Raw genomic sequence first — 23,381 nt, 5'->3', positions numbered from 1 at the left:
CTGGAAGCAATTCAGTTGGACAGTGATTTGACCTATGAGGAGAAACCAGTTAAGATTCTAGAGAATGCCAGTCGAGTCACCCGCAACAAGGTTATCAAGTTTTGCAAGGTTCAGTGGAGCCACCACACAGAGGATGAAGCCACCTCGGAACGAGAGGAAGATTTGCTGAAGGACCACCCTCACCTATTTTCTAGCCAACCCGAATCTCGAGGGCGAGATTCATCTTAAGGGGGGTAGGTTTGAAACATCCCAAATTTTCAATTTGGAATGTTATACACTAGATCATCATTGCATATCATATTTATTGCATTCTGGTTGATCCTAGAAATTTTTCGCAACTCAAGGACCCTGGAGAGAGTTGGGGATTTCGTTATTTTCATATTTGAGTTGTCTCAAATTTTGAAAATAGGATCATTTGATTTTATTTATTTTATCTTCAATTATTTCTATTACAAAAATATGAGAGAGGGAATAAAATGACTTTCCCAAAATAAAGAAATATTGAGGATTTAATAAAAAATCAAATAAGATTTTATTTGGTTTTATTTGCTATTTTATTTGAATTTAGGAAAAATGCGCATTTTTCAAAATTGCATTTAGGCCCTCAATAAATTTTCATCCCGTGCGTCTTGATTTTAGAAGCCGGGGAAAATTTATTTTGGGATTTTTGGAGTCCGTTTAGTAGTCCTTTTGTTTTTTTCTGAGTGTAACTATTTAAAAAAACGTCCGAACCGACCTACGGGCCGTGCTAGGCCCGGACTCCCGGGACCCAGCCTTTATAAGCCGTCGGCCCACCCCAGGCCGAAACCCTAGCCGCCCCGCCTTGAACCCCACCGCCGCCGCCGCGCCCGACGCCGACCGCCGCCGCCGCCCCGCCGGACCCCGCCGCCGCGCCCGACGCCGCCGCCCGCGCCCGGTGCCGCCCGCCGCCGCCGCCCCGCCGCACCCCGCCACCGCCGCCGCCCGCCGCCCGAGGTTTACCTCGATCCCGCTGCCGGTTTTCCCGAAAAAACCGTTCGGTTTTCGTCGGTTTTTTTTTTCGTTTTTTCTTTAGATCGGTTTTCCCCGGTTTAGGCTAATTAGCGAGCGTTCGCTCGTTCGTTCGTTTTAACGAACGCGTTCTTCGCTTAGATTCAGTTAACGAACATTCGTTCGTTAAACTGTTCGTCGTTTTTCTTTTTCTCGGATTAAATCCGTGATTTTCTGATCGCGATTCCTGATCCGATTTTCGTTTTAGTTTACCTTTTCGCTCGTTTATCGGAATCAAGTGATTCAAGCGCCTGGAGTTTCGTCTCGAAACCCTCTTTCCATTTAACCAACTTAAACAAGTTTTTGCTTCTGTAAAAATTGCCTTAGATCCAGAATAGTAAACGAAGCCTGTTTCTTTTGCCGTTTGTCTTTCGTTGCTTCGTTCGATTCGATCCTTTTTGCCAACCGGAGTTCTTAAGTTGAACTTTCTGGTTAAATCTCTTATTTGAGTTTTACCTGTGCATTAGTTGAGTACTTATTGTGTGCTTGTTTGTTTGCGATAGAGTACCCGGAGTGCGCCGCTTGTTACTTCGAATCGCTAGGTTTCCCGGATCATCAGCAAGGCAAGTAACACTTTGATCATACCTCCTACTACCCAGTTTTATTGCATTAGATCAATCCTTACACGTTGCATGATTAGGATCTAATTAAATTGTGGGTTTGGGAAGTAGTTGAGGTAGTACCTATTACCTGTCTAATTATCAAACCTTTGGGAGTTACTTCTACGTTTGCTTATTATTGCTATGCTATGCTAGTACACGTGGATTGGGTGTGTGTATCCATGACAGATGTGAGCTTTGTTAATTAATGGTTTACTTAAGGTGGCAACCTAAACACACATCTGGGTGGATTGAGGTACCTGGGTATTCCAGGATTGCCTGTTTTCTTTTGGACCACCACTCAGGCTCAAATGGATCATGAGATTATTCATGCTAGAAACTTCCGTGTGCAGCCACAAGCTATTATGGGCTCTAGCATAGTTGACTAAGTCGTGGGGACTCTTACAGTGGTAGACTAGCAGATGTAGGGGATGTAGGTGGTACGTTCTACCCATCATAAGGTGCTAGCGCTTCTGAAAGACTATGTCTCGGTCATCCGTTTCTCAAACACCGTGTAGTGCGAGAAACCAAACGGAGGCGATCGAGTCTTGTGGGGAAAAGTGCGCAAACCTCTGTTGAGTGTGTAAACTAATCATGGTTAGCCATGTCCCCGGTTATGGACATCTTGAGTATCTAGTACCTGGATTATCATGTGAATCTCAACATGTTACTCTAAAGATTAATTTTGTTGGGTTTGTTTAATGATGATGTTTAATTGGGATTGAGAATGCTGTCAACCATTCTCAATGTTTAACAACCACCATAATAGTTAAATAAATTTATTCCTTTGCAGTAGGGATAAATTGGCTTTACGCAAAACTGTAACCATAGAGCTTTCCACCAGCCAAATATGCATATAGTATAGCTGTTTCATTCCATTATTCTCTATGTGTTACATTGCCAGCATATTCCATGTGCTGACCCGTTTTCGGGCTGCAACGTTAATGTTGCAGACTTTTCAGACGACGATTAAGGAGTTTTAGGTCGTGGTTCTATACTCAGTGATGTCGTTGGAGTTGATGGACTCACTTATCTTCCAAGCCTTCCGCTGTTATCGTTATTAGATGGCCTTAAGCCATTTTTATTGTAATAAGTTATCTTTGGAGACACTCGATGTAATAAGTGTGTGATTGCTACTCTGCTATAAATCCTTCAAGTACTGTGTGGTGTCAGCATTACTGATCCAGGGATGACACCGGAGCACAGAGATTGGTCCGTTGATGTCTGGTCGCTACAGGACTACTCCTCTTATGATACAAGTCCTCCCCGAGCCCACTTTCATTGACGTGATGATCCCCAAGGTCACCAAGCTCGATAAAATCCATTACATGGCAATGGCTTACAAGCTCAAGTTCAAGCACATGATAGGGCGTGACGACAAGAGCAAGAAGCAATGGAGCAAGAGAAAATACCTCCACAAGTGCAACGTCAAGCACCTCAAGACGATGAGGCACTCTGACAAGCATAAGAGCGTCGAGAAGCACAAGCACTTGAGTGTGAAGCACAAGAACTTGAAGCTCAATGCGCACTCCGCGAGGCCATTAGAGCCGTCGACGAGCGCAACCGCCAAGTGCGGGAACAAGAGGAAGCACTTCATCAAGCACGATGATGCGGCTTGAAGCTACGTCGGTATTTCCCCCAAAGAGGAAGGGATGATGCAGCACAGCGACGGTAGGTATTTCCCTCAGTGATGAAACCAAGGTTACCGAACTAGTAGGAGAACCAAGCAACAACAAGTAAACGACACCTGCACACAAATAACAAATACTCGCAACCCGACGTATTAAAGGGGTTGTAAATCCCTTTCGGGTAACGGCGCCAGAAATTGGCAAACGGACATGAATAAATTGTAGTAGATTGATAGATCGAATGCCAAATAAAATAAATAAGAATAAATTGCAGCAAGATATTTTTGTATTTTTGGGTTTAATAGATATGGAAAAAAAAGCAAAGGAAAATAGATCGCAAAGGCAAATAAAATGAGAAAGAGACCTGAGGGCCGTAGGTTTGACTAGTGGCTTCTCTCGAGAAAAATAGCCAACGGTGGGTAAACAAATTACTGTTGGGCAATTGATAGAATTTCAAATAATCATGACGATATCTAGGCAATTATCATTATATAGGCATCACGTCCAAGATTAGTAGACCGACTCCTGCCTGCATCTACTACTATTAATCCACACATCGACCGCTATCCAACATGCATCTAGTGTATTACGTTCATGGAGAAACGTAGTAATGCAATAAGAACGATGACATGATGTAGACAAGATCTATTTATGTATAAATAAACCCCATCGTTTTATCCTTAGTAGCAACGATACATACGTGTCGGTTCCCCTTCTGTCACTGGGATCAAGCACCATAGGATTGAACCCACTACAAAGCACCTCTTCCCATTGCAAGACAAATAGATCAAGTTGGCCAAACAAAACCCTAATATCAAAGAAGAAATACGAGGCTATAAGCAATCATGCATATAAGAGATCAAAGAAGACTCAAATAACTTTCATGGATAAAAAGATAGATCTGATCATAAACTCAAAGTTCATTAGATCCCAACAAACACACCACAAAAGAGTTACATCATATGGATCTCCAAGAGACCATTGTATTGAGAATCAAACGAGAGAGAGGAAGCCATCTAGCTACTAACTATGGACTCGGAGGTCTACAAAGAACTACTCACGCATCATCGAAGAGGCACCAATGGAAGTGGTGAAACCCTCCGTGATGGTGTCTAGATTGGATCTGGTGGTTTTGGACTCTGTGGCGGCTGGAATTGATTTTCGTTGAATCCCCTAGGGTTTCTGGAATATTGGGGTATTTATAGAGTAAAGAGGCGGTCCAGGGGCGCCCGAGGTGGGCCCAACCCACCAGGGCGCGCCTGGGCCTCCAGGAGCGCCCTGGTGGGTTGTGCTCTCCTGGAGCAGCCCCTAGGTGCTTCTTCGGCCCATTGGTTGTCTTCTGGTTCAAAAAAATCCACAAAAAGTTTCGTTGCATTTGGACTTCGTTTGGTATTGATTACCTCCGATGTAAAAAACATGCAAAAAATAGCAACCGACACTTGGCACTATGTCAATGGGTTAGTACCAAAAATGATATAAAATGACTATAAAATGATTATAAAACATCCAAGATTGATAATATAACAGCATGGAACAATCAAAAATTATAGATGCATTGGAGATGTATCAGCTGCCCCAAGCTTAATTCCCCCTCGTCCTCGAGTAGGTAAATGATAAAAGCAGAATTTTTGATGTGGAATGCTACCTAACATGTTATCTCATATTCTTTTCTTTATAGCATGGACATTTGGACTTTTATATTGTTCAAAGCAATAGTCTACTTTTGACATAATAACTTAAATACTAAAGCATATCAACAAGCAACCATGTCTTTCAAAATACCAACGCTAAAATAAGCTATCCCTAGCCCATCATGCTCAATCATTGATCCATTCATGAAACACACTCGCGTATTAACTGCACCCAATGCTGAAGTACAATCATAGTGCCTCCTAGTTGGTGATTTTATAAGAGAAGATGGAGACTCAAATTTAAAAATAAAAAATGCATAAAGTAAAAGAAAGGCCCTTCGTAGAGGGAAGTAGGGACTTGTAGAGGTGCCAGAGCTCAAAGCGAAAAATTGAGAGATAAATTATTTTTGAGAGGCATACTTTTCCCACCAACGAAAATGAATTAGAGTTCCCAACACTTTCCATGCTAGATATATCATAGGCGATTCCCAAACAGAAATTAAAGTTTATTCCTTTTTCCACCATACTTTCACTTTCCATGTCTAACCGTATCCACGGGTGCCTTCCTTTCCAATACTTTCTAGGGAATTTATTATTTGACAACATAAAGTAAGTTCATTTTTCATTTTGGGACTGGGCATCCCTAATACCTTTGCCTTACTCTCGTCTAATGACAAGTGAATAAACACTCATCTTGAGAATAACACATCTAGCATGGAAAATATTAGCCACCCCTCACCGCCTCGCGAGCGGTACGAACACACAAAAGATAAATTTATTTTGAATATTAGAGATGGCACATACAAATTTGCTTAGAATGACAAAACAATACTACATATAGGTAGGTATAGTGGACTCATGTGCCAAAACTGGTTTAAAGCATTTTGGATGCACAAGTAGTGATCATACTTAGTGCAAAATGAAGGCTAGCAAAAGACTGAGAAGCGACCAAACGGATAACTATAGCGGCAGTCAAGGCAAGTTTCATCGCCAGTCATACTTAGTGTAGATAGACCACCTGTCAAGTTTCATCGCATTCAGAGATCGTTTGATGCCCCAACGGATAACTATAGTGGCAGTATAGCCGGTCTAACGTCGGACGTTTTCGGTCTCCGGAAACCCTGCCAGGCTGCATCTCTCCCATCTTCTCTCAGACCAACCCGCTATTCACAATTCGCCAGTCCCAACCTAACCTCTCTCGTCAGCCCGCGACCCTCCTCGCGCGCGTGTCCGAAAGTTGTCCCGAACCCGACCTGGACCGTCGTCACCGTTGGATCCGGATCATCCCCAAACATCTACAAAATATCTCCATTTTCTTATTTGGGCTACCTAAGCTATTTTCCCGTCCGTCTGATTACGATCGGAGGGACCTTATACCCCCCCAAAACCTATCCGGCTTGCTATATACTATGGGCAACCCTAGGAATTAGGGATCATGTCTCATCCTTCCATCCATCCAATCCATCCCCGCCGCCAACTTCCTTGTTTTCAGCGCCGAGCCTATCAGCCCCCTCCCCTCGATCCAACTCCACCTCACCCGATGCCTCCTCCTCCCTCTTCGATCCAGAGGAGCGGAGCTCCTCCGTGGCCCGAGCCCCTCCAACAAGCATCAACTCCTCTTGCTGCTGCCTCTACTCTGACGACCGCGCTGCCGAACCAGCAGTTGAGCACTATCCCCGTCCTCCTCCTTCTCCCCTCGTTCCCTTCTTCTCTTCCCCCTCAAGCTCTGTTGAAACAGCCATTGTTTCTTCTGCAGATCCCACGCCATGGCTGTCCTCTTCTTCGAGTCAAGGTGCCGGCCGCCGGATTTGATCCCTCTCGGCAACCTCTCCGTCCTGGACCCCTCCGCCGCATGGGGCCCTGCCTCACTGGATCCCTCCCGAGCCTCCGTCCTCTCTGCTCATCTACATCGCGCCGCCGCGAGTCCCCTGTCTCCAGTGCCGCCGCACCTTGGAACAGACTTGGTGGCATCTTCCTCCTCTGAACCCCGCCGTCCTCGTCTTCTTGCGTTGCCAATCACCGTCCAAGCCCGTTTCGGGCCAGATCCGCCGTCCTGGAGACCTGCGCCCCTGTCGGACCTCACCTGCATCGCCTCTGCCTCGAACGTCTTCGTTGACCGCGTCCCTGCGCCGTAGCTTCCTCCTTTCGAGCACGGGCTCAATCCCCTGTTTCCCTGCAGCGAAGGAACCAGGCGCGTTGAATTCGCCTGGGCCGGTCTCGCCTCGGTCTGCATCCGCCCCCCTGCCGGCCTCACCTCTTCTGCTGGGACATGGCCCATGGGGAGAGACCCCCTCCCCAGCGCCCCTTTGCTTTCCTTCGGCTAGGCCTGGCCAATGTGAGCGCTCAGTTTCGGCCCGTCTCTGTTTTTTTTCCGGATCTGCGATTTTGTCCATTTATCCCGAATTGCGTAGTTTTATAGAAAAGACCCTCATGTTCATACATTTAATAACTCACAAACTATGCATCACACGTAAAAACTTTACATATGAAACTTGACTAGAATTTCATCTAGTTTAATAATTTGCAACTTTCATCTATGTTTAAAATGTTTAAAATGATGTTTGTTTAAATTTGCCCCTATGCCATGCTAAAATGACTTAATTCATAACTATTTAACCGTAACTCGGAATTTAATAATCTTTATATGTAAATGGGGTAGAATTTTGCCTAGTTTATCATGGTGGCATCATCTTTGCATGTTTAACAACTATAAAATATGGTTTAGGGCAGATCAGTACCAAACCTAATATATGCATATGAGGAGTTTCCGGACTTGTTGTTTTGTTGTTCCGGCCTCATTTAAACTTGCTTAGATTAGATAGTTTCATCATGCTTCACCTCTTGCCATGCTAATAACATTTAATCTTGTTGGGTACATAAATGAGAGAGAACTAAATAAGTCATGTGGTGTTTTCTTCAATATGTAACTCCGTTGCATAATGAGCTCCACTTAATTTGTAGTATTGTTTGTGCATTTTATGCCATGCCTCTTTAAACCGGACATGCTTCATACTTGTTTGCGCATCGTGCCATTCTTATGTGATGATTGTTTACTATGTTGTTTGCTTTCTTTCCGGTGTACTTCTTCTCGGTAATCCGGTAACGTCGCGTTTGTGAGGACCCGTCCGTCTACGTCCGTTTGTCTTCTTCATGGACTCGCTCTTCTTCCTTGCGGGATCTCAGGCAAGATGATCATACCCTCGAAATTACTTCTATCTTTGCTTGCTAGTTGCTCGCTCTTTTGCTATGCCTATGCTGCGATACCTACCACTTGCTTATCATGCCTCCTATATTGTTGAACCAAGCCTCTAACCCACCTTGTCCTAGCAAACCGTTGTTTGGCTATGTTACCGCTTTGCTCAGCCCCTCTTATAGCGTTGTTAGTTGCAGGTGAAGATTGAAGTTTGTTCCTTGTTGGAACATGGAGATGTTGTTCCTTGTTGGAACATGGTTACTTGTTGGGATATCACGATATATCTTATTTAATTAATGCATCTATATACTTGGTAAAGGGTGGAAGGCTCGGCCCTATGCCTGGTGTTTTGTTCCACTCTTGCCGCCCTAGTTACCGTCATATCGGTGTTATGTTCCCGGATTTTGCGTTCCTTACGCCGTTGGGCTATTATGGGAACCCCTTGACAGTTCGCCTTGGATAAAACTTCTCCAGCAATGCCCAACATTGGTTTTACCATTCGCCACCTAGCCCCTTTTTCCCTTGGGTTTCGCGGACTCAAGGTCATCTTTATTTTAACCCCCCCCCCCCCGGGGCCAGTGCTCCTCTGAGTGTTGGTCCAAACTGAGCTGCCTGCGGGGCCACCTCGGGGAAACTTGAGGTTTGGTTTTACTCGTAGCTAGTCTCATCTGAGTGTGCCCTGAGAACGAGATATGTGCAGCTCCTATCGGGATTTGTCGGCACATTCGGGCGGTGTTGCTGGACTTGTTTTATCATTGTCGAAGTTGTCTTGTAGAACCGAGATACCGAGTCTGATCGGAATGTCTTGGGAGAAGGAATATCCTTCGTTGACTGTGAGAGCTTGTGATGGGCTAAGTTGGGACACCCCTGCAGGGATTTGAACTTTTGAAAGCCGTGCCCGCGGTTATGGGCAGATGGGAATTTGTTAACGTCCGGTTGTAGAAAACCTATAGTTGACCTTAATTAAAATACATCAACCGCGTGTGTTACCGTGATGGTCTCTTCTCGGCGGGGTCCGGGAAGTGAACACGGTGTTGGAGTTATGCTTGACGTAGGTTGTTCTAGGATCACTTCTTGATCATAGTTTCTCGGTCGTGCTTTGCCTTCTCTTCTCGCTCTCTTTTGTGTATATGTTAGCCACCAAATATGCTAGTTGCTTGCTGCAGCTCCACCTCATACCCTTACTTTACCCATAAGCTTAAATAGTCTTGATCGCGAGGGTGCGAGATTGCTGAGTCCCCGTGACTCACAGATACTTCCAAAACCAGCTTGCAGGTGCCGATGAGTCCGTGCAGATGACGCAACCAAGCTCAGGAGGAGCTCAATGAATATCTTGTCCTTTGTGTTGTTTCGTTCTAGTTGTTCAGTAGTGGAGCCCAGTTGGGGTCGATTGGGGACCTTGTCGCATTTGGGGCTCTTCTTTTATTTTGGCTCCGTAGTCGGGCCTTGATTGTAACTGGTTGATGTAATGCTTTATTCATGTATTTGTGTGAAGTGGCAATTGTAAGCCAACTATGTATCTTTTCCCTTATGTATTACATGGGTTGTGTGAAGATTACCTCACTTGCGACATTGCTTTCAATGCGGTTATGCCTCTAAGTCGTGCTTCGACACGTGGGAGATATAGCCGCATCGAGGGCGTTACAATTTCTTTCTCTCAAATTAATTTAAGTGATGTAAGAGAGAATTTCTTGAAAATTTTACTAACTCTCAAATAAATCTAAGTGAAGCAAGAGAGCATTTCTTCAAAAATACTAAAGCACACCATGCTCAAAAAGATATAAGTGAAGCACTAGAGCAAATCCATAGCTCATAAAAAATTTAAGTGAAGCATAGAGAGCAATTCTAACAAGTCATGGAATAATTTTGGCTCTCTCAAATAGGTGTTTCTAGAAAGGGATCAAGACTGAAAACACAAAATAAAACAAGCAAAGACTCATAGCATACAAGACGCTCCAAGCAAAACACATAGTATGTGATGAATAAAAATATAGCTTCGAGTAAAATACTGATGGTCGTTAGAAGAAAGAGGGGATGCCACTCAGGGCATCCCCAAGCTTAGTTGCTTGCTCTCTTTGGATAATAGCTTGGGGTGCTGGGGCATTCCCAAGCTTAGGACCTTCTTACTCCTTATTCCTTCATCCATCATAAGATAACCCAAAACTAACTTCAATCACACAAAACTCAAGAAAACCTTTGTGAGATCCGTTACTATAAGAAAGCAAATCACTACTATAAGTGCTATAGAAAACCAATTCATATTTTGTTCTTGCATTATATCTACGGTATTCCAACTTTTCTATGGCAAAAACTCATCAAAGAAAACCATAGAATCATCAAAACAAGCACACAGCGCAAAGAAAACAGAATCTGTCAAAAACAGAATAGTCTGTAGAAATCCGGATATTTCGATTACTTCTGTAACTCCAAAAACTCTGAAAAATTAGGACGGCCTGGAAAATTTGTATATTAATCATCTACAGAAATAATTGGTATTTTATCGCTCTCTGGTTAGAAATGAGAATTGTTTTCGTGAGCGCAAAAGTTTCTGTTTTTCAGCAAGATCAAACAACTATCACCCAAGAAGATTCTGAAGGCTTTACTTGGCACAAACACTAATTCAAACATAGAAAACACAATCATAACAGTATCATAATTGTTCTAACACTCAAGAACAGAAAGCAAAAAGCAAAAAATAAATTTTATTCATTGGGTTGCCTCCCAACGAGCGCTATAGTTTTACGCCCTTAGCTAGTCATAAAGCAAGGACCTAAGTTTTGTCGTCTTTGTTCAACTCTTCAATCAAACACTTAGAATTCTTCAAAGATTTAGCATAAAGATTTTCAATGACAATACACCTAGGAATAATTTTAAAGAATTCATTCTTGCCAAAGGGATCTCTTATAACTTTAATAAAATCCAGGTGAATGCTAATCGTCTTAAGATCCTCTTTACTATTACTAGAAGTTGCACCATTGTTCTTAGTCACTTGAGTAGTATTTCCAATCTTTACAGGAGTTTTTTCAATAGTTTTAGCGGAAGCAAAAGCCGTGCTCAAATTACTAAATATTTCTTCTAGTTTATCAATCCGAGACGGACTTTCTTCAATTCTTTCATGAATTACGGTTCCCTTTTCTTTTAACAACTTAAAAACTTCTCCCGCTTTTGAACCAATTTTAGTAGCAAAATTCTGCATCTTTTTATCCAAGTTTTCAATATGTTCTTCAGTAAGCATTTTCTTTTGAATAGCATTGTAACGCCCTCGATGCGGCTATATCTCCCACGTGTCGAAGCACGACTTAGAGGCATAACCGCATTGAAAGCAATGTCGCAAGTGAGGTAATCTTCACACAACCCATGTAATACAATAGGGGAAAAAGATACATAGTTGGCTTACAATCGCCACTTCACACAATTACATGAATAAAGCATGACATCATCCAAATACAATCAAGGTCCGACTACAGAACCAAAATAAAAGAAGACTACCCCAAATGCTACACAGATCCCCGATCGACCCCAACTGGGCTCCACTACTGATCAACTGGAAAACGGAACAACATAAAGAACACAATCTTCATCGAGCTCCTCCTTTGAGCTTGGTTGCGTCATCTGCATGGTTCAACGCGAGGCACAGGCGAGCAGGCAAACTGCTCGCTCTGAAGAGCAGCGACAGCAACAGGTAAAACAGCGGCGCGATTGCAGGGACTTGGCGAGGCGTCAGACGACAGGGATCCGGTCGAGGACGGCGTAGGAGCTGGCCGGATCAGGCCAGTTCGAGTCGGGGAGGCGAGGAGGCACGGGCTCGTCCCTCATCCTCGAGTGCTCGCAGAAACAGGGGAGGCGGAGGCGAGATGTAGGGGAGCGGTTGTGGCGGACTTGGCGCTCCGGATGACCTCCGACGGCGCGTGGTCGGCTAGGATGGATGACGGGCCATGGCATCGTTGTTCCTGCCCAGGACAAGAGAGGAAGAGCAGGAGGTCAGAGGGAGAGAGATGGAGATGGAGAGCGTAGAGAAAGGGAACCAGAGGGATACGGGAGAGGCCTGGGGAGGCTGCTGGTCATTGGTGGTGGTGCTCCGGTGGCCTGCTGGTCAAGCGACTTGCTCGGGGACGAGCGAGCAGAGGGGTGCGGGAGGAGGCAGGGGTGCCGCCTTGGTTCGGGAGGTGCTCATCTCCAAGGATGGGGGAAGCGAGGAGGCGCGAATCCAGGGAGATGGTCGGAGGCGGGAGAGGATCTGGATTGGGTGCGGCTTCGGTTGCTCTGATGCTGCAAACAAGGGAAGGAGAGAGGCTGGCTGTGATCTGGTTGGGCGGCGCTAAAAGCAAGGTGGAGGCGCTCGGCTGTGGTGGTTGGTGGGATGGGGATCCCGATGAAGGAGGGAATCAGTGGTGATGGGACAAGCTCCCGAGAAAACAAGAGAGAGTGAGTGGCGGCGGCTGGGAGGATTAGACGAGTGGATGGGATAGCTAGGGTTTCATCTGATATTTATATCAGATGAGTTTAGGTTAGGGGCTAACTCGTCCCTCCGATCAAAATCGGGCAGTCAGGAAAAATAGGCTAGGGAGCCCAAAAAGAAAAACAGAGATATTTTGTAGATGTTTGGGGATGATCCGGACCCAATGGTGACGACTGCCCGGGTCGGGTCCGGGACAACTTTCGGACGCGCGTACGAGAAGGGTCGCGGGCTGACGAGAGAGGTTAGGTAGGGCCTGGCGGTGAGTAGTGGGCTGTGTAGACGGTCTCAAGCTGAGAGAAGAGAAGAGAGAGAGGCCCGGCGACTATTTCCAGAGACGGAAAACGTCCGACGTGTGCCCGGCTATAATGCCGCTATAGTTTAACGGTTGGGCTATCAAACGAACTCCGAATGCGATGAAACTTGACAGGCGGTCTATCTACACTATAATAAGACCACACGCCAACTTTCAACACAATCCGAGAACATTCTCTGGCCTCTTATAAAATAATATTTTGGACGTGCCGCGGGCGCGTGCAAGTGTGTCTGGGCTCAGAACGGACAACAGACGGAACTGGGGGAACCCGGACGGATGCAAGTTTTGAAAACATGATGATGCAATGCACATGATGACATGGTAAGATGCAACACGCAAGCGAATGACAAGGCAACAACAGCGAATAACTGGAGGACACCTGGTACAACGGTCTCGGGGCGTTACAACACTCCACCACTACGAGAGGATCTCGTCCCGAGATCTAGAATGGCACCGGAGGTAAAAACGGAAGAGAAAGAGGAGAGGTAAAACTAAGTTGCTTCTTTGACGAATGAGTGAGCCCAAGGAACCTTGAAAAGGTTGAGCAACTTCGAGAAAAGAATACAACGGAGATGAACAAAGTTGGAAACACTCCGTTGTAAAAGAGGAACAAGGCACATTACGAGAACCTTGGAGGTTGAAAGACAAAAGACAAGGATTGCAATGGACAAGAAGTACATGCAAGCACTCCGGTAGAACGAGATGCACAAGGAACGATAAGGATCAATTACGACAACACTCCGGTTGGAAAAGAAAGGTAAAGAATATGAGCTTGGCAAAACGAAAGCACTTGGATGAAGACTTCGGCTAGAAGAGGAATGATAGACATAACACTCTGGTTGAAACAATATAGAGAAGGGAAAAGAATGATATAATTTGGACAGCACTCCGACTGCAAATGGAAAGAATTGAATAAGAACTTGATAAGATGAGAAGATACTTGATGAAATCAACAACACACTGCATCCGGAACTATTGAAAGAATGGCACAAGGGGTAAGAACGATTTTAGACAGCACTCCGGTTAAATGGATAAGCAAAGGAAAGGAAAATGATCTTGACAAAACAAGTAGATGGGTTGAAGAGGGCAACATCGCAATACCTCCGGAACAAAAGTAAGAATGGAATGGAATGAACGAGGAAACAAAATCTTGGGAGAGCACGCTTACAACATATTCTCGAATGGAGTTGTTGGATTACCAACAACGAAAAGAATAAGCTTGATATGGTCTTATGGAATACATGTCAAATTATCAGGTGACAAACTGCCACTCATGGGAAAAAATTGGATTGGTATGACCAAGGAGGCGAGAAAATTATTTCACCGGGAGGATAGATGAAGAACTTGGATCATATATTATCACCATTAATAGCAAAATCATTAGGGAAGGCTTTAGGTGAAATATAACCCAAGATAACTCAAATGACGAGATTGATGGATTTAAAATATCTCATCCTTGACAACATGTGAATCATGAAACATGAACTCAAATTATCGAGAATGACATAATACCACATCCAATGATATGGAAGAAAGAATTGCACTTCAAAAAGCAATATGAAGAATGCTTGAGCTCCTCTGAAAAGAATCTCGATGAACACTTCGAGAAGGAATTAAATCCTTGATGATCCATCATGTAGAACCTTCATAAAGAACTCCAATAAACAAAAGGAATGATCAAACGAAAGGAAAGAGAAGTTGAAAACACAAGGTGAAATCTTGTAATGATTTAGATGAAACTCCGTGATGATGTAATTGAGAGAACTTGGAACTCCGGGAAAAGAAAAGATGAACAACTCCGAAGGAAGGAATTTATCACTTGGATGAAACAAGAATAAGAATTATATTATGCGTATCCTTCACCAATTTAATTGATGACAAGCAACGGATTTGGCATACTACTCATTCTCATAGAAAGGATTAAGAGATATAGCACAAACTTGAGAAGGTCTTCAACGAACCACCGGTCGGGATTGAAAACAGCAAATGAATTGATATGATAACAAGGTAAGAAGAATCTTGAACAAACCACCACAAGAATTGGAGATGAATGAAATAAAGGGATGAATCACCGGGTAAGAATTGACAAATGAACGAAGATACATGAGAGGATTTAGATCCATGAGAACAAAGGGATGGCGAACTAATTAGAGATCACTTGAATGATGCACCGGTAAGATTTGAAGAACAACTGTTGAAAGCTGAGGATGAATAACCTGAATTGATGGCCTACGGATAAAAGAAATGGAAAACAACTCATGAAATGCTCCAGATGGGTGAAAAGAATTCTCACAATCGAATTTTTTTTTGAGAGGATGGCATTAAGCTAGAATCACGAATCTCTGAGAGAGCGGATAAAATATGGAGGGAAAACTCTTCTTTGGTATTCAAAATCTGAGAATAACGATGAGAAATAGCACCATGAATCGTTTAGACACTCCGGAAGAATAAAAAACGAAGAGGTTGAGCCAACAAAGAAAAGAATTTGAAAGGTCTTGGAGAAAGGCAATTGACTGATGACAATTCATACTTACGTCAAACTTCAAAAGAATTTTAAGGATATCTCCGGGAAAATAAGAAGAGTCAGGTAAGATCCTGGGAAAAGACCTGTGGGTTAGGGCCCACTCAAAAGAAACATCATTGAACGATTGCTTGAAGGGGAAATTGCACCAGTAAGAATTAAATGGCTTAAAGAGATAACAACCTCGAAAAGAGCTTGAACGAAAGCAGAGTGGAAACACAATCTTCGGGATATCTTGAGCACTCCGGAACAAATGAATAGCAAGCGGGGAATGATTATGAGGTGTACCGGCATAAGAAAAGCATTGGGCAAAAGAAAAGACTATGCTCAATACCAAAGCTTGAATTGAATCCACCGGAGAAGAAAGAGAACAAATAATGATGAACTTGAAACTCCGCTACTATCTTCCTGATATTCACCAAATAAGAATATTGATGGAAAAGAATGGAGAGGCTTCACATCAATAACATGATAGTTGAATAAGAAATCCGAATCCTTGAAGGAAAAAGGGTTGGGAGGGTGGGGAAAACAAAAACAACTTGGGACGGATGAAACAAACACCGTTGAGAAGAACTGATAATAGATCTTGCGAATGTTGACAAGATTGGATCCACTTGAAGAGAGACACGCCGGTTGACAAGGATTGACATGACAAACTCGATGATCGAGAAGGATTAGTATTCACATAGAAATATGAGAATACCGCTTAGAAGAGGTATGGAATCAACATTTGACTTTGAAGCAACTCGAATACCACAGCTCAAACCAAAACAAAGGATTGGCTTGCAGAATAAGCCAGAACAAACATATGATAGAGATTTCGTCTGAAGTTTTCGTGGTGGGGCCTACACGGGCTCGATCGTACAGCACCATCATGTACAAGGCAGTGCGCATGACATACGAAGCGTCCCCGAGTCGGCATAGCCAAGGACTCTTTAAGACACAACGAGACCACTGTAAAACCAACCGTGAATAGGCGGACCACTAGACGTCGAACCCCAATTTCATATCATACATCTGTCGAAAAGATATCCTAAGAGCTACTTGAATTCCCGCTTATAAACTCCCAAAATTTTCCGGTTATGCAATCAGGTGTTGGGGATATAGGGGAAGCATAATATCTCACCCAAAGCTAGCAAATCCTACATCCAGCTGTATCCATCCTTCAACACATAACCAAGAAACCTTCGGAAATCATTTACCTCAACCTTCGAAAAGCATCCGTTATACGAGTTATGGCAATACTCCCGAACTCCCGCCCCAGTACTGGGTGGCGTCGAGGTTATCTCACCAACAACTGCATAAAAGAGATTTTTGATGTCGGCGAACCTAAACTCAGGTATTCCAGAACTGCAATGATAAAATTGTGACGACAACACCTCGGAGCTCAACTCCCCGGGACACTGCCACAACCCCTAAATGACAGGAGGCACCAAGAACAATGTTCTCATCACAAAACCATCGGAACGATTCCAAGATACCCGCGTGATCCTAAAAATTTTTTTAGTGAAATTTGAGAAGAGAAGTGTCAAAACTCTACGTTAGGATGCCTCACCAGAGCGATGAAGGGACTGAGGAGTAAAAAATAAGTCCTAACTCTTCGATATATATAATTCCTAAATGACTCAAAACATTTCTAGACTCAATAACGCCAGCGATTCGATCAAGCAGGGGGCTCCTAAGGTCGGGAAGGCTCTGATACCAACTTGTAACGCCCTCGATGCGGCTATATCTCCCACGTGTCGAAGCACGACTTAGAGGCATAACCGCATTGAAAGCAATGTCGCAAGTGTGGTAATCTTCACACAACCCATGTAATACAATAGGGGAAAAAGATACATAGTTGGCTTACAATCGCCACTTCACACAATTACATGAATAAAGCATTACATCATCCAAATACAATCAAGGTCCGACTACGGAACCAAAATAAAAGAAGACTACCCCAAATGCTACACAGATCCCCGATCGACCCCAACTGGGCTCCACAACTGATCAACTGGAAAACGGAACAACATAAAGAACACAATCTTCATCGAGCTCCTCCTTCGAGCTTGGTTGCGTCATCTGCACGGTTCAACGCGAGGCGCAGGCGAGCGGCCAAACTGCTCGCTCTGAAGAGCAGTGACAGCAACAGGTAAAACAGCGGCGCGATTGCAGGGACTTGGCGAGGCATCAGACGACGGGGATCCGGTCGAGGACGGCGTTGGAGATGGCCGGATCAGGCCATTTCGAGTCGGGGAGGCGAGGAGGCACGGGCTCGTCCCTCGTCCTCGAGTTCACGCAGAAATAGGGGAGGCGGAGGCGAGATGCAGGGGAGCGGCTGCGGTGGACTTGGCGCTCCGGATGATCTCCGACGGCGTGTGGTCGGCTGGGATGGATGACGGGGCGCGAATCCGGTGCCGGGAGATGGTTCTGGGCGGTGGTGCCGGACGAACTCGAGCTCCGTGCGCCATAGCATCGTTGTTCCTGCCCAGTACAAGAGAGGAAGAGCAGGAGGTCAGAGGGAGAGAGATGGAGATGGAGAGCATAGAGAAAGGGAACCAGAGGGATACGGGAGAGGCCTGGGGAGGCTGCTGGTCATTGGTGGTGGTGCTCCGGTGGCCGGCTGGTCAAGCGACTTGCTCGGGGACGAGCGAGCAGAGGGGTGCGGGAGGAGGCAGGGGTGCCGCCTTGGTTCGGGAGGGGCTCGTCTCCAAGGATGGGGGAAGCGAGGAGGCGCGAATCCAGGGAGATGGTCGGAGGCGGGAGAGGATCTGGATTGGGTGCGGCTTCAGTTGGTCTGATGCTGCAAACAAGGGAAGGAGAGAGGCTGGCTGTGATCTGGTTGGGCGGCGCTAAAAGCAAGGTGGAGGCGCTCGGCTGTGGTGGTTGGTGGGATGGGGATCCCGATGAAGGAGGGAATCAGTGGTGATGGGACAAGCTCCCGAGAAAACAAGGGAGAGTGAGTGGCGGCGGCTGGGAGGATTAGACGAATGGATGGGATAGCTAGGGTGTCATCTGATATTTATATCAGATGAGTTTAGGTTAGGGGCTAACTCGTCCCTCCGATCAAAATTGGGCAGTCGGGAAAAATAGGCTAGGGAGCCCAAAAAGAAAAACGGAGATATTTTGTAGATGTTTGGGGATGATCCGAACCCAATGGTGACGACTGCCCGGGTCGGGTCCGGGACAACTTTCGGACGCGCGCGCGAGAAGGGTCGCGGGCTGACGAGAGAGGTTAGGTAGGGCCTGGCGGTGAGTAGTGGGCTGTGTAGACGGTCTCGAGCTGAGAGAAGAGAAGAGAAGAGAGAGAGGCCCGGCGACTGTTTCCGGAGACGGAAAACGTCCGACGTGTGCCCGGCTATAATGCCGCTATAGTTTAACGGTTGGGCTATCAAACGAACTCCGAATGCGATGAAACTTGACAGGCGGTCTATCTACACTATAATAAGACCACACGCCAACTTTCAACCCAATCTGAGAACATTCTCCGTCCTCTTATAAAATAATATTTCAGACGTACCGCGGGCGCATGCAAGTGTGTGTGGGCTCAGAACGGACAACGAACGGAACTGGGGGAACCCGGACGGATGCAAGTTTTGAAAACATGATGATGCAATGCACATGATGACATGGTAAGATGCAACACGCAAGCGAATGACAAGGCAACAACAGCGAATAACTGGAGGACACCTGGTACAACGGTCTCGGGGCGTTACAAGCATCTAATCTTTCCATGAGATACTCAAGAGTCAAAGTTGTTTCATTAATCATAAGAGGTGGTGAATCCACTAAATTTCCCATAGCATTGGAAGCATCAAGAGAGGGACACATCAAGCAATTTCCACCGGTAATCGTATCAAGGACGAATCTATACCAAGTGGTGATGCCCACATAAAAACAACAAAGAAGAACAACGGTAGATTGCTTACGGATAGATCTATTATGAGCATTGCAAATTGTATACCAAGCATCTTTTAAATTTTCTCCTCCCCTTTGTTTAAAGTTGAAAACCTCGTTCTCGGGAGTGTACGCAATAGAGGAAGAACTATCCATGATGATAATAACGGCAGACAAGATTGCACATAAAAACAGATCCATCAAGAAAACGGTGAACGAAAAAGAGGGCGAATAAAACGTCATTTTTTGTGAAGTGGGGGAGAGGAAACGAGAGGAAAATAGAAAATAATGTAAATTGCGAGGAGATAAGATTTGTGATTAGGAACCTGGTATATGTTGAAGATCCTTCCTGGAAATGGCGCCAGAAATTCCTTTTGATGCGGCTTGAAGCTACACCGGTATTTCCCCAAAGAGGAAGGGATGATGCAACACAACGATGGTGGGTATTTCTCTAAGTGATGAAACCAAGGTTATCGGACCAGTAGGAGAACCAAGCAACAACACGTAAACGGCACCTACACACAAATACCAAATACTCGCAACCCGACGTATTAAAGGGGTTGTCAATCCCTTTCGAGTAACGGTGCCAAAAATTGGCAAACGGACGTGAATAAATTGTAGTAGCTTGATAGATAGAACGCCAAATAAAATAAATAAGAATAAATTGCAGCAAGGTATTTTTGTATTCTAGGGTTTAATAGATCTAAAAATAAAAGGAAAGGAAAATAGACCGCAAAGGCAAATAATATGAGAAAGAGACCCGGGTGTCGTAGGTTTCACTAGTGGCTTCTCTCGACAAAAATAGCAAACAGTGGGTAAAGGAATTACTGTTGGGCAATTGATAGAACTTCAAATAATCATGATGATATCCAAGCAATGATCATTATATAGGCATCACATCCAAGATTAGTAGACCGACTCCTGCCTGCATCTACTACTATTACTCCACACATCGACTTCTATCCAGCATGCATCTAGTGTAATAAGTTCATGGAGAAACGGAGTAATGCAATAAGAATGATGACATGATGTAGACAAGATCTATTTTTGTAGAAATAGACCCCATCGTTTTATCCTTAGTAGCAATGATACATATGTGTCGGTTCCCCTTCTGTCACTGGGATCAAGCACCGTAAGATCGAACCCACTACAAAGCACCTCTTCCCATTGTAAGATAAATAGATCAAGTTGGCCAAACAAAACACAAATATCCGAGAAGAGATACGAGGCTATAAGCAATCATGCATATAAGAGATCAAAGAAGACTCAAATAACTTTCATGGATAAAAAGATAGATCTGATCATAGACTCAAAGTTCATCAGATCCCAACAAACACACTGCAAAAGAGTTACATCATATGGATCTCCAAGATACCATTGTATTGAGAATCAAACGAGAGAGAGGAAGCTATCTAGCTACTAACTACAGACCCGAAGGTCTACAAAGAACTACTCACACATCATCGGAGAGGCACCAATGGAAGTGGTGAACCCCTCCGTGATGGTGTCTAGATTGGATCTGGTGGTTCTGGACTCTGCGACGGTTGGAATTGATTTTCGTCGACTCCCCTAGGTTTTCTGGAATATTGGGGTATTTATAGAGTAAAGAGGCAGTCCGGAGGGCACCTGAGGTGGGCACAACCCACCAGGGCTTGCCTGGGCCTCCAGGCGTGCCCTGGTGGGTTGTGCTCCCCTCGGAGCAGCCCCAGGTGCTTCTTCGGCCCATTGGTTGTCTTCTCGTCCAAAAAAATCCACAAAAAGTTTCGTTGTGTTTGGACTCCGTTTGGTATTGATTACCTGCGATGTAAAAACATGCAAAAAACAGCAACTCTCACTTGGCACTATGTCAATAGGTTAGTACCAAAAAAATGATATAAAATGATTATAAAACGTCCAAGACTGATAATATAACAACATGGAACAATGAAAAATTATAGATACGTTGGAGACGTATCACGTGACAAGAAGAAGCTGCCTGACGCGAAGAGCAACAAGAAAGGCACAACCAAGCGCATATGCCTCGTCAACCTCCATGACAAGAACGATACCAAGTGGAACAAGTGCTTCAAGACCCTCCTCCACGCCAAGGGCGACATCATGAGGAACAAGCATTTGAGGACCTTCCTCCATGGCAAGAGCGATATCAAAACCGCCACTATGATGAACTCTGCTACGAGAAGCTCAAGTTCACCATGCCCAAGTTCTTCGGAAGCAATGATCTCAAAGAATATCTATCATGGGCATTGAAGGTGGACAAGATATTCCGCCTTCACAACCAGGATGAGGAAAAGAAGACTGCCATGGCCTCCCTCGAGTTTCAAGACTACATCTTCATTTGGTGGGAACAAGTGATCGAGCAACGACAAACAAGAGGCGAACCACCAATCAAAACTTGGACGGAAATGAAGGATGTCATGAGAGCTCGCTTCATGCCTACACACTACACCCGTGATCTTTTCAAGAAGTTGCAACCCCTAAAGCAAGGCACGAAGACGGTGGAAGAATACTACCAAGAAATGGAGGTTGCCATGATAAGAGCCAATGTCAAGGAAGATGACGAGCAAACTATGGCATGCTTCTTGAACGGCCAACCACCCAATCAAGAGGATTGCCGACTTCCAACCATACTCCAACCTTCCCGAGCTAGTTCATTAAGTGACCAAGGCCGAGCGACAAGTGCAAGATGACTACAAATATGCCAAGTACTCGTCCAAGACCTATGGCTCCTACACTCAAGCTCCCGCGACTTCGACACCTCCTACCTCAACTAGACCATCACCAAGTACTGGCGACAAGTCAAGTTCCAAGCAAGTTACGCCTTCCTCGACTCGTCCTCCGGCAAGCACCTACAAATCCAAGACTTCCTCATCTTCGGTGCCACCAAATGACCCCGACAAGACAAGTTCTATCAAGTGCTTCACATGTGGTGGCCGAGGACACAAGTCCTTCGAATGCACCAACAAGTGAACCATGATCTTCAACGATCATGGCATATACGACTCCGTGAGTGAAGAAGAAATGGAAGCCCTTGAGCACGTGGCCATGCACCGGTGCGTGAACAAAGATGAAGATGATCAAGTCTTTTGTGACAACGATTCAAGTCCTGATAGAGGCGAAGGTGTCCCGATGTTTTGATGAGATAGCTATCATTTTCTGTGGGAGTCGACTTCGATGATCAGACTACGAACGTGCGAAGACGTCGTGCCATAGCAATCGCTTAACCAACTTCCTAGGGTTATTGACCATGCCAGAGCATGATCAACCTGGCCACGAGGGTCTATTTCCTGTGACCAAAATGAAGAACAAGCAAGAAACTGAGATTGCAATCTGGATATTGCGAATATAAAATGAAAGCTTTATTGATCAAGGTGGGGTTCTGTGATGTCTTGGTCTGGTCGTTGAACACAAACGAAGTACGCGAAGTTGCAGCTATGGCAAACTTTTAATATAAACAAAACCCAAAGTCTAAACGACGCCCTAAGGGTTGTATATATGGAAGAAGAGGGGGGAATTTCGTGGCCCTTGGAGGAGGGGTCCAAAACCAACCCTAACTCTTGTTTCCCCACACATACGGACTCTAAAAACATCCTATACTTAAGTATTTCGAAATTACATGGGCCTGGCCCAATAATAAGGTGAGGCAGCACCTAGAATAGCCTCTAGATGAAATATATGAAGTGGCATCTTGTATATTTCATCCAAGGTTTCATGCACTCCTTATGGTGGCTTGAAAGTCCTGAAATCATCACTTGTAACTCCGTTCTTGTTCCCCTTGCGCATGCCATCATCTCCATGCTTGGTCTTGCTCCAATGTTCATCCCTCTTATCCATGCCAGGCCCTTCATTTGTAAGCAAAACAAATGTATCCAATTTGGGCAGCATCATATTCGCATGAACATTAGAATCATTACCAAGAAACGAAACTACCTGATAATTTAATTGGCGTGCGCGACCTCTAGTAATTGGTCCAGTATATGTAGCAGTAGGGGTTGTGGGTGTAACAATGGTATTGATGTCCTCATCATCCTCCCCTTCTTGATATGAAGTCATCCTCGACCGAAACTCATCTTCCTCACCCAAATAAGGCTTCAAATCTGCAATGTTAAAAGTGGGACTAACCCCAAAA

The 23,381-nt window shown here is 44.8% G+C and overlaps 1 protein-coding gene across 1 annotated transcript; it reads left to right on the top strand.

Annotated features, from left to right (window-relative positions):
* The first annotated feature begins 2,848 nt into the window (after positions 1-2,848).
* On the top strand, positions 2,849-21,502 carry LOC147965144 (uncharacterized). The gene is made up of 2 exons (XM_087530312.1): positions 2,849-3,238; positions 21,221-21,502. Exons 1-2 carry the CDS (start codon positions 2,849-2,851, stop codon positions 21,500-21,502), a joined length of 672 nt encoding a protein of 223 aa, XP_087386438.1.
* Positions 21,503-23,381: the final 1,879 nt, after the last annotated feature.

The sequence above is a fragment of the Triticum urartu genome, chromosome 6A (assembly GCF_056163025.1).
Source record: "Triticum urartu cultivar PI428250 chromosome 6A, HENAU_Tu73, whole genome shotgun sequence".
NCBI lineage: Eukaryota > Viridiplantae > Streptophyta > Magnoliopsida > Poales > Poaceae > Triticum > Triticum urartu.
Note: the sequence above shows the minus strand (reverse complement) of the source record. Positions and strands in the feature narration are given on the sequence as shown.